General features: G+C 36.2%; 1 protein-coding gene across 1 annotated transcript; it reads right to left on the reverse strand.

The window, feature by feature from the left end:
* Window positions 1-674: 674 nt before the first annotated feature.
* insig1 (insulin induced gene 1) lies at window positions 675-8293 on the reverse strand. Its single transcript, XM_028434858.1, has 6 exons — window positions 8079-8293; window positions 7656-7998; window positions 6180-6304; window positions 5034-5200; window positions 4503-4602; window positions 675-2360 (listed from the first exon to the last, which is right to left on the reverse strand). Exons 2-6 carry the CDS (start codon window positions 7990-7992, stop codon window positions 2331-2333), a joined length of 759 nt encoding a protein of 252 aa, XP_028290659.1. The 5' UTR covers window positions 7993-7998; window positions 8079-8293; the 3' UTR covers window positions 675-2330.
* Window positions 8294-17966: the final 9673 nt, after the last annotated feature.

Consider the following 17966-nt stretch of genomic DNA (forward strand, 5'->3'; position numbering starts at 1 on the left):
GATCACTGCCTCCTGCATGAGAATGGAGATAGATAGATAGATATAGATATAGATAGATATAGATAAACAGAGTGAGGGTATACATTGAGAACAGCCTGCAGATCTTGGCCTCACTCCCAGATATTTCCCCCAGTGCAAAAGGTTAACTGTCAGTCCCCTGCTAGGTATAAATAGAAGTCTGCCCTCGAGAAAGGCGTGTTCACCGAGGGTGGACAGAGGAAGCAGAGGAGGGGGCAGTTCCTTCTGATCCCAGTGACACACAAGAGTGGGGGGAGGTTTTTTGGTTGGGTCTTAGGCAGGGGGGTTAGAGAAGATGCAGCCGAAGGACTGACGATGGCCTCAGAGACTGACAGAGACACAATAGAATGTCCTTTTCTATTCAACTTGGCCATGACAGCAGACACAACACCACCATCAGCTGCAGACGGCCTCACACTTCAAATGCAGCTGGTTTCTACAACCAAGTGTCTATAGGGTCAATGCTGAAAACATATCATTGATACGAAAACCTTTGTTCTCCTAAGACCAAAATATTTACTTATTGTATAATCACATAAACATGAATTCTACACCTAATCCATGTCAATTTTTTTTTTATTTTTCACTTGAATTCAAAGTAGCAAAAACGATACAACTTGACATCTCTCACCCACAAAGAACCAACAAAACACATGGTAGTTACTTCATCACCTTTATCAAAGAAAAAATATAAAGCTTCCTCCGTATTATAACACAGAATATTGGCTAAAATCACAAATCAAGTTTCCTTCCATAATGCTACCAGGAAGGTGTTTAACAAAGGTTGACACCATGTTGGTTTTTTTCTTCAAATATTGTGACAAATTTCACCCTCTTTGTATGATCAACACTGCATACCCTCACAAGTAATGAGTCTCAACATTTGTCAGAAATAATAAATAACAGAAGAGTAATCAGCTCATGTGTAGCCTGGTTACACCTCGACACTCCCAAACATACCGAGGTTGGCATAATGCCAATCTGATGACAAAGGCGAGCTGATGCACATACAAGCAGTGATGGCATGTTTATACAAAGGATATACTAAGTATAGTGACAAATGCACTACATTCTATTATACACAGGCAATCACAGATTGCAAATCATATGTAATACCCTCCCTTCCCTTTTTTCGGAAAATTTCCAAAACCATCACTACTATGTGGTTTCAAAACCAAATGGGACATGATTACAAAGGTAAATAAATGGGGGGAAAAAAAGTAAATGCACAGTAGGAAGGATTTTATGGTACATATTTGGTACATTCCTCTAAAACAAGGCCCACCTGTGCGGCTTGTCGTGACCCTGCGTGTGTGTGCAAATTACCGACATGTTTTTCAGTCCACACCGACACTTTAATGTTCGCTCCAAACTTTCTCTTTTTGCCTCAAACTAACCAGGAACAAAATCATATAAAAATAAGTCTTTTGACTATATTCGTTATGATCAAATCCTCGAGAAACGAAAATACTGTGATTATGTCAGTGAAACATGGCAATCTGCCAGTCATAAACACCAATAACTGGTGTGCTGGGATTGAATTTACTGGAGTGGCGCTTTATACTTGCATCCCATTGACCTCTTCTCACCTATCGTGTGTTGTGAACGCTGACTAAGCCAAATGCTAAAGAAAGAACTGAAATCCAAACTCAGATCTATCATGGCGGGTTGTGCCTTAGTTTTAACCAAAAAAACATTTCATTTCTATCCAAACTGAAGCATCATTTGTCATCGGACTGGAATACATTTGGTTTGGGGCTTCACAAAAAGGACTAAATAAATACTTGAATTTGGTTTCGTTAGAAAGTCCTCTAATTTGTTGTTACGCCACCGAATACACATCGGAGGGAGAATAAGCACATTTATTTTAACACATTTCCCTTTTGTTGACCATTAGAACATCATTAAGCTAGCATGTAAAAAACAACAACACATCCAACCAGGCAATGGAATAGCCCAACCATGTCTTCCTGGTCACTCTATACCACACACCAGCTCCATGAATCCAAACCAACTAGTCCATCTTAAACTTCAAACCCAAGCAGTGTCCAATCTGTGGTGCGGGGAGCTTTACTGCTGACGGCGTCCAACAGGAGAGGGCAATGAGCAAATGCTCAGGAAATGGCACATTATAGGGAGTTTTTTTTTTTTTTTTGACCTGCGTGTTGACATGACAATGAAGAATAAAGTCAAAATGAGTCTTTTTTGCTCCTGTTCTTTTTCTCCTCATTCGTCACATTAACTGATCCACTTTTATTTTGGCGGGCCCTTGGCGTGGTTGCTCGACACTCTGCTGGTCTTTAGTTCATTCATCAGTCCATGTGAGGTTTCTCAACTCCACCCTGAGGAAGACAATAAAGCCTTTGTTAGCAAAAAAAAAAAAAAAAAAAAAAGCGCCATTCAATCTATTGGATGAAGAGATCAGAATCAGAATCATCTTTATTGTCAAAGAGTGTCAGACTTGTTGCTGTGAAACAACCCTGGAACTAAACTGTCACTGTGATTGTACATATAAAGTACGTATATTATTTAATTTAAATGTTGCTTTCTTTATTTTCGTTTGTCTCATGTAAAGCGGCTTTGAGTACCCAAAGAAAACACTTTATGAAATTGATTTATTATTTTTTTAAAAGCTCAGTCTAAACAGCACAAAGTGAACAGTTGAATTGCTGCTGTCAGGAATTTTCTACTTCCTACAACAGTAAAATAATATTTTGTACTAGTAAAGACTAAACCACAGCTTATGTACCATAATAATATGCATTAGTCATTTATTAGAAGGTTATTAAAAAAGGCAGACGGAAATCTATACAGTCACACCTAGTTTTCTTATTCATTTGTAGCATTTAATGAATGTGAATGGATGTTTTTTTTGTCTTTGCTTGAATACTTATTGTTTGCAAAAGAGCAAGACTCAAAATGTTGTTTTCAAATCCTATGAACCGTTTTCACTGTCACTTGGTTTTTAAGTTCTCCTTGATCCTTCTCTAAAAATCGCCCTCTGGACAGAAACAAGGGAGAAAATGGCAAAGAACAAGCACAAGTTCAGACTTGTGCCAACATTCCTCGGGCCTCATCACAAACAAACACAACAAGTGGCAAACGAGCCTGTGGTCAGCCGAGTCCTGACTGGCTCTGTGTGCCGCTGCCACTGGGAGAAACAACAGCTCTTAATCTGCTTTCACGCTTTCACTGAGTCAAACTGAGGGACTGACAGGACTCTTACTTTACAGACAGAATGAGGTAAAGCTTCAGGCCACAGGCTTAATGAACACATCAAAGCTGGCTTGATGGGATAATTATGACGGGGGTGGGGGGGGGGGGGGGGGTCCAGTGCTCTTTGCACTAATCTAAATCATTTGACAACATTATCTGCTGCTGAGGCTTTGCTAAGTAGGCGTATTTACAGCCTGTGTGCTAAAGTTTAAGCAGAGAATAAGAAGGGTTGCTGCTGCTTATTGGCAGTATTTAACCAAAAATAATCCTCCGTCTATTCCTGAATTAGAAAATGCCAATTTAAAAAAAGCCGACAAGGTCCCTTGTACGCGTGAGTCAATGAGGAGTCTTATTGGATGAGAGGCGCACTGGTTTAGCTCACAGAGGATCCATCAGAGTCAGAAACCCAATAATGTTTGAAGAAACTTGAGCAGAAAGTCAGATTGTTAAAAAGTTAAGATGGGATGATGTCTCGCCTGACAACATATATGGTCGAGGACAAGAGTGATAGTTATAGTCAAGTCAAATAAAAATGTTTTTTTGTCTTTTTCCTTTACAAAAATACTGTATCGTATCATTATCGTGAGCCCATTATCGTCTATCGTATCGTGAACTCAGTGTATCGTCCCACCTCTAGAAAAAGCTAACCAACATATTTCCTAATAATGCATACACACCTAATGTTTATTATAATAAATACACTTTTTAGGGACCGTTATGAGTAGAAGTAAACTAAAATATAGTAAAACTTTGAATTGTTTTAGATAATACCTAATGACCGATACAGATATTGTTTCTTTTTTTTAACTATAAAAAAGCCAATATTTATTTTTGACATTTAAAATGTTTTTGTATTTATTTATTTATTTTGAATGATCAAAATAGATGAAAATGAATGGAAAAACTCATGAAAATTAAAAAAAATAAAAAGCCTATTTCAATAAAATACATAAGAAACCTAGTCTTGTCAAGTCCTACCCCCTATTTTCACAATTAACAAATGCAAAATCCAATAAAATAAACTAACTAGACAAAGAAATGAATACTCAAATTGAGCTATTAGGAAAATAAAACGAAAACTTTTCATTCGTGATACTGTATTTCTGGAATACAATGTTAAATAAAAATCCAAAAATAAAACACCTGATTGCACTGATTACTCAGTCGAGCTCTAATAATAACTTAAATCATAACAAATACGGAGTTTTGTAAGTTAACTTTTGCTCAAACACAGAAACTTTTATCACTGGTTAAAAGGCGCATGTTACCATGGCAAGCTGTCGTCCAATGTTTCCCACGGTAACGCCGCCTGAGAAGAATATACAGGGGAGCCAGGAGCGCACATACAGGAAGTCTGGTGATGTGTACCTGAGAATGAGAATCAACGGACAACTGAGTCCAAACGAATGTTCATGTAGAGGAAATTTGTTGCATGGCAGAGTCGCACGTACTATGGACAAGTTATCATGGAAACAATGCTGACTAAACAGTGTCAAACTTTAGACATGATTTCCACCTCATTTCTCACTTTCTGCTCACTCTGAGTAAACCCTGCATGAATTACAAGTACCTTTTGAATTTAATGAAATTCCAGTGGAGCAGGGGTAAGACTTATTAATTGGACTCCCACTGACAAGTGGATTACCATAAACACACTTCAGAGCTTCAAGTGTTACAGATAACAACTATTCTGAAGGCATACAAGCACTTCCAACTCCTTAACCTTCTTCCTTTCCTTCAGACACTTACACGGAGCAGCATAAACACTGATTAGGTTCATATATGAAGAGAGATCTTACTGGTAAACGCCGTTGTAGACCAGCAGCTGTGTGATGACGGTAGCTAGGAAGGCAGTGGTGACGCCCAAGCCAAAGCCACTCCTGGAGCGGTCAAATGTCCACCAGAGGCCTAAAGACAGAGCTGCCAGTGTGAGTGACAGCTGCACGCTGTTGTCAATGTTCAGTTTCTGGGTTTCAGGAAGTTAAGGACAACGTCAAACAGCAGAGGATTATTAAAGACTTCACATGGAGCTCACACCCTACTATCTAATAGGTGTGATAAAAAAAGAAAAATCGATTCACATATGAATCACGATTCTGAATCGATTCATAAACTTCAAAAATCAATTAAAATTTTTTTTTAGGCTTTAAAAAACATCAAACTGTCTTGAATTTAGATCACATAGGTCTTAAATATGCTGTACTGACTGTGACTGTACAATGTTATTTTTGAAATATCAAAGAAAACACCAGTTACATTGTAGAAAAAAGCAGACAACTTAAGCTTTTAATGTATTCTTGTAGTCACTGAGAATTGAGATGTACTAAAAAAAGTTTCTATTTTGAAAAATCCCACTAAACACCAGTTTGTGCTCTTTGTGTAGAGCTTATTTTTGTAACTTCGGGGAGAAAAATGCAGCTAGCCTAAGCTTTTATTTAGGCAAATTTCATTTATGAACAGAAGTTTTTTTTTTTGTATACCTTGAACTTATTCTTGTAGTCACTGAGAGTTGAGATTTACTTCTGGAAGAAAGGGTCAGCTGGTCTAAGCTTTTATTTAGACATTTTAATTTATGCAAGTTATTTCTTGTACAGTAAATACGTTTTTATTTGTTTAGCATGAATAAATGTTACCTTTTGTCTTATGTTTTCCTTTGTGCTACTTCATCATTGGAATCAGTTTATTGGAAAATATCTTATACAAACTATATTGTTTTCATACCATAATTTGCCTTAACACACTATGCAGTGTATCAATTTTGAATCGAGAATCGGTTAAAACGAGAATCGATTCTGAATGGAATCGTGACCCTAAGAATTGGAATCGGAATCGAATCGTGAGAAGCCCAAAGATCTACATTCCTACTATCTAATACAGATCATGTTGCAAATATCTGATTTTTTCACACATTGGAAACGATGGACTTGATTGTGACGAAAGGATACAACACTGGCGTGGTTGATGCCAACGAACACTGCGATACACCGCATGACGCTGGCCCACTCCCTCTTGAACTTGTGCGGCTCTCCCAAATGGCTGTCGAGGCAGGGATAGAGCAGCCCGACCACAGCTGTGGGAAAAGGAACAGAAAGATCCACGTTACACAAGATAAGCAGAAGTTCAGAGAAACGCTGAGAGCAGGAAATGCTGATGCAGCTGCTGGCGAGAGACGATGTCATGTTTTTTTTTAAACAACCATTGGCACATTTTACCAAAGAGTTGCATAATAAAACTGATGAGTCACTCATAAGCAGAAACATATTATGATTGATTTCATAATAACCTCAATGTGGAAGTCTGTTTTTGCTGCCTTAGTTGTGTTTTTAATATTTGAAATGTCAAGCTTGAACATTAAGCAAATTTATATTTTTTGTGTTTGTCAGTATAAAATTGTTAGTACTCCCCATTAACGTTTACATATAAAAGCACAGTAATAATAATAATACACTTTATTTTAAAAGCGTCTTTCAGGCCATCCAAGTACACTTTACAATAAAAACAGAATACAAAAAAAAAAACAAAAAACAAAAAAAAAAAAACAGTGCAATACAATATAAAACAGAATAATACAAAAAAGAAAAAAAACAACAATTTAGAAGAAACTATGGAATAAGATGAATTACTGAGAATATATAATGATAAACAGGCAAAGGTTATTTTTGTTTTAATAAAAAGCATATTATTACCATGCCTTAATGTAATATTACAATTATAATACAAGCATTTTTTTTAATATTTGGACCTTAAAGCTATGAAAGAGTTAAAGGTCATTATAACAGTATAACTAATATTTTACCAATCGTGTATATACATATTAAATTCTAATTTAATAATATCATGAATCAATAATTTTTAATTCATTTATTTTATATTAGAGAATAAGTTGCACCCAACGATTTTAAAACCTGCCTAAATCTTCTCTTAACTCATTTCTGAGAATATAATCTTTGCACGTTTGTTGTGTAAAACTCCTCTATTGTGTTGCGTTCACAGCACATGGTGGGCGGAGTCTGACACGGATCCTTCTCAGCTACTTCCTTTTCCTGTCTGGCTCCGCCCCCTCCGAGCTCACCCGTTATGACATCAGCCAATAAGTGCGCAGCTTACGTATTGTCTGACCAATCCGAGGCCGAGAAACGCCAACAGCTGTGCCAGAACGTTTTTGTTTTTTTCCCCCCACACGACGACTGAATGGCAGATAAAACCAAACTAAACCACCAAAGACTGACATGAAAACTAACACTTTACGACTAAATTAAATGAATTAATGGTTTATTAGCGGAAAAACACTCAAAATCAACTTTTTTTTTGTCAAACAAACGAATGCGTGCTAGATATTTGCAGCCTACAAATGTGACTCATGCATCATATGACTATGAATAATACATGATTTTCCAGTTTTGAGTTTAAAGTCCACTTACCAGCTGCAGTACCACAGCAGGGAGGGATCCACCAGGCTGAGGAGAACAGGGTGCTCATCACCTCCTCCGGGAACAGGGTGACATTTCTCTGGATCTGCAGCAAGTTGAGCACCAAGGCCAGGAAGACCCCGACCGTGAACAGCACCAGACCCCTGCGGATCAGGTTGGCAGTCCGAACACTGTGCAGGGAGCCGTAGGCACTGCTCAGCACGGAGGAGATGATGGACATCATTTCTGCTGCTTTGGAGGCCAACCAGTTAGTTCCAGATGATGGGAGGTTGGATTCAGATGTTGATGGACACGAGCAGCTCCAGCAGCTGTTCTCCAAGCTGGACATTTGGCACTGGAGAAGAAAAGAGAAACAATACTCATATATTCTCTGTGAGGAATGGCTGACTGCAGGGTGTCGGTGCTGGTCCTTACCTTGATAAACCACAGGTTTTAGGGTCTCTTTTTTAGCAACTCTGCAGATGATTCAGGACTCGTCCACAACAATACAGCCAGTTCTCCGGTCCCTGGTTCACATACCTGGTGGGAGACATGAGAGCTGAACACCCAGTCCAGCTGTAATAAATGCACTGGCAACACAGCACCAGCAGAGCCTCCTCAGCACAAAAACAATCACAGCTGTGTCGGGTGAGAATCCACAGCCAATCACAGCGCGGCGGATGATATGACGTTTGGTCTCAGGCGCCGCCCCCTTTGTCAAGCGATAGCTGCACAAACATTGTTGCCAGGTTGGAGACTTCCCGCTCAGTAATACGGTTTTGTTGCTTCTTATACAAATACAGACCTATGCTTAATACTGTAAAAAAGACGTTTTAAGAAAGTAAAAAAAGAAAATAAGTCTTATTCTTTGTCCAAAAAGAACATTTATCCCACCAAGCATGTTTTACTTAAGGAAAACAATCTTATTTGAAGAAATTACTGCAAACTTTCTCTAGATTAGATATGCCAGTTTATAGAATCAATCAGAAACATGATATAAAACGACTTTACAATAAAACAAAGTGGAGCAACAATATTATTTGTCGTATTTTAAGATTAAAACCTTTTTTTAAAAATGTGCTTTTTAAAATTAAAAACTGCCATACAATAATAACAATTGAAGGTTGTATAATAACATGTTATGCTGCGACTATCATATTTTGTTTAATTTCATTCATGTCCCTTGACGGTGATACTGTTCATGTCAAAACTGGCTTCTGAATTTGTTGGTGAGAGTTTCTCGTATGTGGAAGCGTTCTTCTTTTTTATTCTGACTTCAGCAATTGTATTGGACAGTTAAAATAATAAATGGGAGCTTTTGTGTCTTGACTGTATATATATGACAATAAATGTAACATATCAACCATTTATCCTTAAGATTTTGATATATTTTAAGAATTTCTGACTAGTTTTAATTCAAATTTTAGTCTTAGTCAAGTAAAGAAAGCTTACCCCATTGTCACTTTTTTTTTGTTGCTTTATGCAAGATTATTTCATTGAATTTAGGATTATATTGTTTTTTTTCTCTTTTCTAGTAGGGCTCTTTTTGCAAGGTAAATTGAGCTTTTTTTTTTTCTTCAAATTTTAGAAGAAAATGTGCAAAATTACACAAAACGGTTCAACACTTTTATGTTTTATTCAAAATATACAGTTTTGTTAGTAAATGTCAGGTTTATAGAGGTTCTGCACAACTAGTCATTCCAAAGTACGATATCACAAGACTGCAGGGATTTTTAATCTCAAATTGTTGAAAGAATTTTAAATTTTTCTAAAATCCTGCAATTTTTCACAAAGAACCCAACAATATTCCTTTAATTTACGCAATAATTGGTCAATCAATATCCTGCAGGGACAGATGTCTGTCATTGTTTGATGCTATCATTTTTTTATCAGGGCACAATAACGTTAGAATTGATCCTTTTTCTTACCCAAAAGATCAAACTGCTATATTGGCCCCTGAACTAAAACAAATTCATCACCCTGATTTAAACAATTGAATTTCTTCCTGCTGATAAACAACCATGTACGGGGAGGTCTTATTTGTATCTGGCAACCCAAAGTACAACTCGAGCAGAAGCGAAAGTACAAACAGATTTGTTGACTGTAAAAGGAAACTCATGAGAACTCATGAAACTTTTATCACAAGGAGATAATATTAGGTATTTACACCATAGAGGGGCTGTTATGATTGCTCTGAAAATAGCAGGTGGTCATAGGCTCTATTAAACTGCACAATCAAAACACCTTGTGACCTCATGAGGAGTGAAGAATTGCCAGAAGGCGTTTATAGATAGAATCCCAGTTGCTTTAAAATAAAATGTGCTTACCATTATACAGGAGGCAAATCGTCTTCAGACCTTAACATTCGTGCTCTGGTGCTCTTATATATGGGCAGGTTTTATAAAACAGGGTCAGTGGCACAACTTTTTCCACATGTTTTTTTGGAAACAAACCGTTGAACTCTGTCAGTTCAGGGAAGGTGTGGCCTGGAGTGTAAAAACCAGTAGGCCTAGGGCATGTAGGGCCTATGTGCACGTCAACTAGAGATACTGTGAGTGGATAATGGTTCATTGCCCTGCTGAAGTCTTTCAAGGACTCACAACAACATGGGGACGTGTTTCGCAATCATCGCTTTGCTCCAATGGTCAGGCCGCCAGACGCCGAGCTCAATAACAAACTGGGTTATTGCATAAGGGAAGCCAATAAAACAGAGCCTGCATGTACATGTTATGGTTCTCTTGGTGCTTTTCCACATGCAATTCTAAAGGATTTATTAACCTCCATGTTGTTGAAAAGAGAAGATTTTGTTTTCATTTTAACAGTAAAAGCTGCTCCAAAGACAACATTTCATAAAAGCATAAAAACATCTGCATTAGATGATAAGTATTGAATGTAGGCTATAAGAACAGTACAGTGGATTACTCTGCAGCATGCAAATGGTTTTCCATTGCACTTGTTTGATTAACTCCTCCATACATAATGGACATAGCATTCAATGACATATACGTATATTCATTGCTGATATGTTGTTGAAAGTGTCTATTTGTAAGGTTGCCATACGGATAACCCCCGGTGGTATTGGTACGGTTACCAAAGTACAAGTATGTAGCGTTTCAGGGTTAAGGATTAGGGTTTGGTTTAGGCTTAAGTTTAGGGTTAGGTTTAGGATTAGTGTTAAATTTAGGGTAAGGTTTAGTCACGTGACCTAAACTGGCCAAACAGGGGCACTGTGTAGGGATAAAATGTTGGTATACTGACATGGCCACCGTATGGATAGCCATTGCCTATGTTGTTTCACAATAAAGTTAATAATGTTCCGGTTACTCTGACCTCTACTTAATATTGACATGAAAACGCCCCTGGCACATGTGATTTTGTTTTCTGGGATGCTTTGTATTTCTACAGCTGTGGATACATTTCAAGAAAGTTGACTATCATTTTAAACAGTAATAGGTTTGTTCAATATATTGGAATAAAATGTATTGTTTAACTTCTGCTAATAAATTGTTTGTGACTACAAGATTTACTCCTGATAGATGAAGTGGATATTTTCTTAAAACGTCACTTATCAATCTCCTCTAAATATGTCACAGTGAATAGTTTAAAACGGGAAAAATACGGATGCATGAATAAAGGGGTCAAATACGGTCCATTGGAGCATCCGATTAGGAGAAAACGATAATCATTGTGTAAATTACAAATTACAAAATGTCACTTCAAAGTCACAAATTTGATGTAACTCAATTTCCTGTTCCTGTATCACATAATTGCAGTTTTTTTTATTCACAAATTGTCAAAAGAACTTCAGTTTTTTTCTAAAATCCTGTAACTTCTCACACAGAAATCTCCCAAAATTACACCAAATTATGCAAAAATTGGTCACAAAATAAGGAGTTTTGAAGTGAAGATCCCGCCGGGAGTGATATCTGTCATTTGTTGCTTGCGTATCATCAGTGCTTCACATACTGTATGCATTAGTTATACGTGGAAATGCAAACTAGGGCACAATAATGATGGAATTGCTCTTTATTACAAACCCAAAATCTGCATCCTATTTTGTATGCTTAGTGTTTTTCCTATCCCTTGAACAAAAATGGGCTTTGACACCCCTGAACTACATGAATGTTTATGTGTAGACTATATATAAGCCAATATACAAGGCTAAGTGGCATGAATTGAATGAGGACAGCTTCTATTTTCCTATTACAAAAAAAGATTATGGTATTTAAAAAAAGTCAAAAAACCTTAAAGTTTAGCTATAAATTGTCAAACTCAAACTGAATTTGAACTTTTCAAATATGACTTATACTTTATGTTCTCACACTATGAAGCTTAATGTGTCGGAGCACAGCTTTCTAAAGCTCCTAATGTGTTCCAACTGCTCGTGTCCTTGGGTTGAAGGCAAAAGTAGTGAAGATGAAGCCACTCGTTCTGTGCACAAACCATGTCATCACACAATTTTTGACACAATAAAGCCCTTTTCAGCACCACAAGACCGACTCCAAATGAGATTTATAAAATATTAGCAATTCTTCTTTTTTCTATGAGCCATCCTGGTAGATATTTGAATTTCCAGACTTTATTTTCAATCAGGTCAACTTCATACTGGCTTCCCTTCCAAAACGGCTGAGATAAGTGAATGGATAAATATATATGTCACAGCTAAGTTCGACACATACGCATAGATGTATTTTGCCAGCCATAAAAGTTGGGTTCATTCACAAGAGATTACAGTTTTTTTGGAGGGGGGGGTTTGTAGAAGACTTGGACAAATTACAGCACGTGTCACGGGAAGAGGCCACATTGTGTTTTTAAAATTCAAACTCATTTTTTTTTGCTCCCTCAGAATATGCTGGAACATAATGTCACGGATTCCATGCTTGTGACCTCTTTACAAACCTGCAATCCTACTATGACTTTCATTCAAGAAATGCATTTTGCTGCAGCCCATGGATAATGACATCAGACATGTTTCCTCAGTCCTAAATTCAGTGGTCCATATGGCTAACCCAGATAAATCACTGCCAATAGCACGGTTTTACAAATATGAGGAATGTGAGGTCATAAGGAAAAGACTGGATCAATCAGAAACCTTGAGTTTTTTTTAACATTAGCTTTATTTTCTACAACCATAAGGTAAAGCCAATGGTCCTTAGTAACCTATTATTAACTTACAGTAGGTATTAAGTCACAATATTAAGAAACAACACAATTTCTATGGACTTAAATGTTGCCACTGACAGTAACATGTACATTAATATTCACATTGGTTATTGGATATCTATAATCTCCATGAATAGAACATTTTAGCTATATGGGCACAGTTGCAGAGGAGGTCTTCAGTAGACGAGAAGATAAAGCAACACTTCAAATAAGCTGCAGATCAAGCTTGCCATAGATTACAATGCCAGACAGAGGGGGGACCTTTATTGCAGCTGAAGGAAGCGCATGCTGCGCCAGCTACACAAATTGATCTGTCAAACTCAAGCTTGACAAGGTTTTTCCTCAGTCCTCTGCAACAATATTTAAAGAGACATCCTTGCTAAACAATGAAAGAGCTTCATCCTTTTTCCAAAGCCAGGGTTTTTGAAAATCTAAAGATTTGTTAGCACATCCCAAATTGCACGTTTTCTTCATTTTTGAGCATTCATTTATGAATATTTAAAGTTTTCCTTAAAATAATTCACATAATAGATTGATTTTAGAATCACAGTGCATTCAGAGACAAAGTCAAGTTGCTTTTTATTGGATTTTATTGTTTGCAATAGTTATAGTTAATGGTTAACCCTTTTGTCAGGGCTGCTGTTATCTCAGGAAACCTTTATAACTCTGTATGTTTTGGTTGAGATTCTGAGCAGGTGTTGTAATGTTCAGTCATTATGTTTGACATGATCTGAAAAGCTTTTTAAAAGTCTCAGATGTCATAAATGGAGGATTTCAATACAAAAAGTCAACAATGAATAAAATAACAATATATATTAATAATAAAATAATGTTTTTTTTTTCAAATGGAATTTAATTGAGCATATGATGAGATTCAATAGTTGTTCTTTATAAGTTCTACAGCTTATTCTGTTTTAATATGTGGGGTTTGTGTTTTTACTTGACATCTTCATGTGAAAAGCTGTGCGTTGCATGAATATGTGTTTGTTTTCATACAATCTGATGAAATGATTGATTCACATTTCACAATTTGCCTCAAAAAGAAATTTCCCAGCCACATATTTCATTGCTTCAGAACTCTTTGTGGGTGACTTTGGAAAAACTAGCCTTTCCGTTTCCCTGGCTCTTTCTCACTTTGCCATAAAAGATAAAAGAGGATTCTGGGATACAGAGTGTATCAACCAGCTTAACATAGGTATAGCCATAAAGGCCCTGCCTGCACAGCCTGAGGGCGTGGCACCATAGGATTCTCTTTCCTGGCTCCTTTGTTCTTCTGTCTCTGAAACAGTTTCACAGAAGTTTATCACCATATCCTGCACACTTCTTGTACAGCATGCATATTTCATAAAAAAAAAAAAAAAAAATGATGGCAAAACAGCAGGAGTGTGTTTAAAAAAAAAAAAAGGAAAACAAGCCAGAGAATGCTGAAAGTTATTCTAGCATATTTTCTTGCATCACGTTCTTTGTTAAATTTTTATTCTTGTCTTTTCAAACAAGGGACTGCGGATTAAAAACACAATATTGGATAACATGGGTACATTCCCAAAAATGTGTCGTTAAAAATACACTCTACTTCACAAATTTGTCAATATTTTTTGATATTGTCCAAGACTAAATTTTTGATTTCTGACATTTACCAATACCAATATATAGAAAGAACTCTAACTCCCCCAAACTCATTTTTGGTTACATTATTATGCATCTCCATGGAAATAACAATACATAATAATAACAATAATAAACATCATTGGTGCAAAATAGAAATACTGTACTTATAATTATTTAATTATTTTCTATCAGAAGTGCAATCTTTTTGAGACATGCAGGTTTGCATGATTGATTTTAAGTAACAATGTGTTTATTTCCATTTCATTCTGACCAGGTTAATGTTCCACAGAGAGAGGTCAATAAACGTCCTGAACTCTCTCAGATGTTTGTGGATTTCCTTCAATTCCAGGCACTGCCTTCATTTTCAAACTTCGTGACAAACCAAACACCCATGTTTTTTTTATTTTTTTGGTTGTTTTTTTTTTAATCTTTTGATGCAACCAGAAATCCAAGAATGACTTGCACAAGCTTAAAGAGAACACGGACAAGTCCTCACTGACATACCTTGGCTCAGCTAGAATCCACAAGGTTCTCTTGTACATGATTTCTTGTGTGCATTTGAACAGAAACAAAGGTGTATATGAGCTGTTTACTTGTATAAAAAGGTTTCTTTAGGTGAGTCTTGCTGTTTGTTCCTCTTGAAGTCAAAGTCTAGTCCTGAAAACAACAGAGGGAGATTTTAACAGTTGGATAATTCCGTGCTCTCATGTTTATCTTCAGTCTGAAAAACAGAGTCTGAGTTGTGTACCAATGTGCAATACTTAGGGGAAAAATCCTGGGTTTACATCCCAGTCTGTGACGCACGATCTAGTCATTTGGGGTCATTTGACGAGAACATCAACTCATGACTTTTATAGAGTATAAAAGTCCTTTTATTGCATTGTGTTTGAAATTTTAAGCATTACTCAAACCTGCAGCAGCACATCTCTTACGTGTCTCCTCTTTTTCAATAGCTGTTCTCTAATAAAGCTAAATCTATGGCTAAACAAACGTCACTGTGTCCTCACAAACACACTGCATCACACCACCCTCCCTTTGCTGCCTCTGCACCAGCTTAATGTTTAACTCTCTGCTGAGGTTCATATATCTCTTATCAAAAGGAAATGCTGAACACAGTGCTGCCAAAGGTTAGAGCGAGGGAAGGAACACCGACAAGTTCAAAAGTAAACTCACCATGTTTTCTGTTCTCACATCATTTCCACTTGACCCTGGTCAGCTATAGCGTGACCCGCTTTCAACTATTGTGCTCAGTAAGCAGAATAATCTATCAATGTGTAACTTAGTATTTATATATTATGCAGACCAATGTGATTCTCTGACTGCTGATGACCAGTGCTGCATAAAACAAAAGCAGATGTATCTATAAAATGCATATCATCACCATGCAATAGATTTGGATTATATATAAAAAATAATTAAAAAAAGTAATCTAAATACATAACAGACAAAGAACAACTTTAAAGTGTTCAAAAGTCATCTGTGCAACCATGGCATGCATAAATGAGTCGGCAAGCAGAAATGTGATGTTTCATCAATCATGCTCCAGTGCATTATTTATTTAGGGTTTAAAATGAAAATAAATGAAAACATGTTATTTATTTATTTATTTTGTAGAAAAATCAGTTTGAAAAGGAGCAGGAAGAAGTAGAAACTTGTTAAGTCCCACCCCCTTATCATCCAATGATTCATTGCAATAATACTAGTACTTCCTGTACATAATGCATGGATTTAATATACAATATGCATTGATACATATATAATCAACCAACTGCACCAATAAACAGTATATAATTACACTATACATTTTCAACTTCACTGCAACAAAAATAATGCCAAATACTAACAAATACTTGTTATAGAAATGTATGTACTGTATGTATAATACTGGTTATAGTTCCAAATTACTCAGCTTGAAAACAGAGTTTACATGTTCTCAAATGGTGGATATGTTAATGCACTTTTTTGATTAAAACCTTTAAAAATTTACCTTTAGATTGTTTTTGGGCTGATTCTTTTGATCATGAAAGTTGCCATTAAATGTTGACCAATGTCTGACAGTATCCTGTAATGACCCTTCATTTGAATGTTTTTTGCAGCTGTGTGAACTACCATTATTCCATCTTTAGATAGTGAGGGAAGGCAATCAGGAAGCGAGGAACATCTGAGTGAAAACAGGAAGGAGCACAATTACTCTCACAAAACATTCACACTGACAAGATCGGCAAATACAAAACTAACTAGAAAGCTAGAAACTAACAAAACTAAATACCAAAAAAAAAAAAAGGAATCCCAAAAAACTCAAACTCACAACCAGTGATAAGAAAACCAAATATTAACTTGTGCAACGCGTGAAGAACTTGTAAAAAAATATAAATAAAACAATATAGTTTATTATTATAAACTATATTGTTTTATTTATTTTTTATTTTATTTTTTATAATAATAAACTATATTGTTTTATTTTTTATTTTTACAAGTTCTTCACGCGTTGCACAAGTTAATATTTGGTTTTCTTATCACTGGTTGTGAGTTTGAGTTTTTTGGGATTCCTTTTTTTTTTTGGTATTTAATTTTGTTAGTTTCTAGCTTTCTAGTTAGTTTTGTATTTGCCGATCTTGTCAGTGTGAATGTTTTGTGAGAGTAATTGTGCTCCTTCCTGTTTTCACTCAGATGTTCCTCGCTTCCTGATTGCCTTCCCTCACTATCTAAAGATGGAATAATGGTAGTTCACACAGCTGCAAAAAACATCCAAATGAAGGGTCATTACAGGATACTGTCAGACATTGGTCAACATTTAATGGCAACTTTCATGATCCTTTATCAAAAATACTTTTGAGATGATTATTTTCATTAAAAGGGGCAACTAAGAGTCGATCAATATTTGTTCTGAGATCATGGAAATTACATTTAGTTACAGTAATTTACGCCACATGTGCAATATTCCATCATTGTAGTTTAGTAATACTGTATATTTTATGTGAGCCCTGACATGTACCTAGATGGGGACATTAACAAATGAATTCGTAAAAGGAAGAAGAAAAAATTACATTGACATTGCTCATGGTTATGCATGGATTCATTTTCCACTTAAATACATTAATTTGAAAGGTCAGACAGTTTGCATGACTGTTTTTTTTCATCTTGAAATACATTTTTTAATTCTAACCTTTGCAATTTGCAAATGCCTCCTTATCATTTAATCATCCATGCCATTATTTTGTTTCAAGTAAGTCAGGACTGTAATAGGGCAAGATCCTGAACAATGTCAATAGAATGTGGGGTAACTGAACTAGAAATAAATCATTTTATGTCCAAAAAGTGCCTTTAACTCAAATGATGCTTAGGTTTTACAAACAGTACGACTGATATATTTATAAAGAAGAACAGTGTCCTCCTAGGGGCTGGAAAATGTAAAGCACTTGGGTGATTTTCCTGCACATGAACAACCATGAGGTGGCGCCCTCCCAACACTTAATACAAGAATGTTGAGTTGGTATTTATGTGTACTGTAATGTTTTTCTTTCTTTCTTTTTTTTTTTTTTTTTTTAATTC

The sequence above is a fragment of the Gouania willdenowi genome, chromosome 20, assembly GCF_900634775.1.
Source record: "Gouania willdenowi chromosome 20, fGouWil2.1, whole genome shotgun sequence".
Classification (NCBI taxonomy): Eukaryota; Metazoa; Chordata; class Actinopteri; order Blenniiformes; family Gobiesocidae; genus Gouania; species Gouania willdenowi.

What these genes read in the sequence shown, in the direction of transcription:
- insig1 (XM_028434858.1), bottom strand. Translation starts at nt 7,992, where the DNA reads ATGTCCAGCTTGGAGAACAGCTGCTGGAGCTGCTCGTGTCCATCAACA. An exon ending in CTGCTGTGGTACTGCAGCTG is followed by an intron (nt 6,305 to 7,655) that starts GTAAGTGGACTT and finishes CTTTTCCCACAG; the next exon opens with CTGTGGTCGGGCTGCTCTAT. An exon ending in GCATCAACCACGCCAGTGTT is followed by an intron (nt 5,201 to 6,179) that starts GTATCCTTTCGT and finishes CCTGAAACCCAG; the next exon opens with AAACTGAACATTGACAACAG.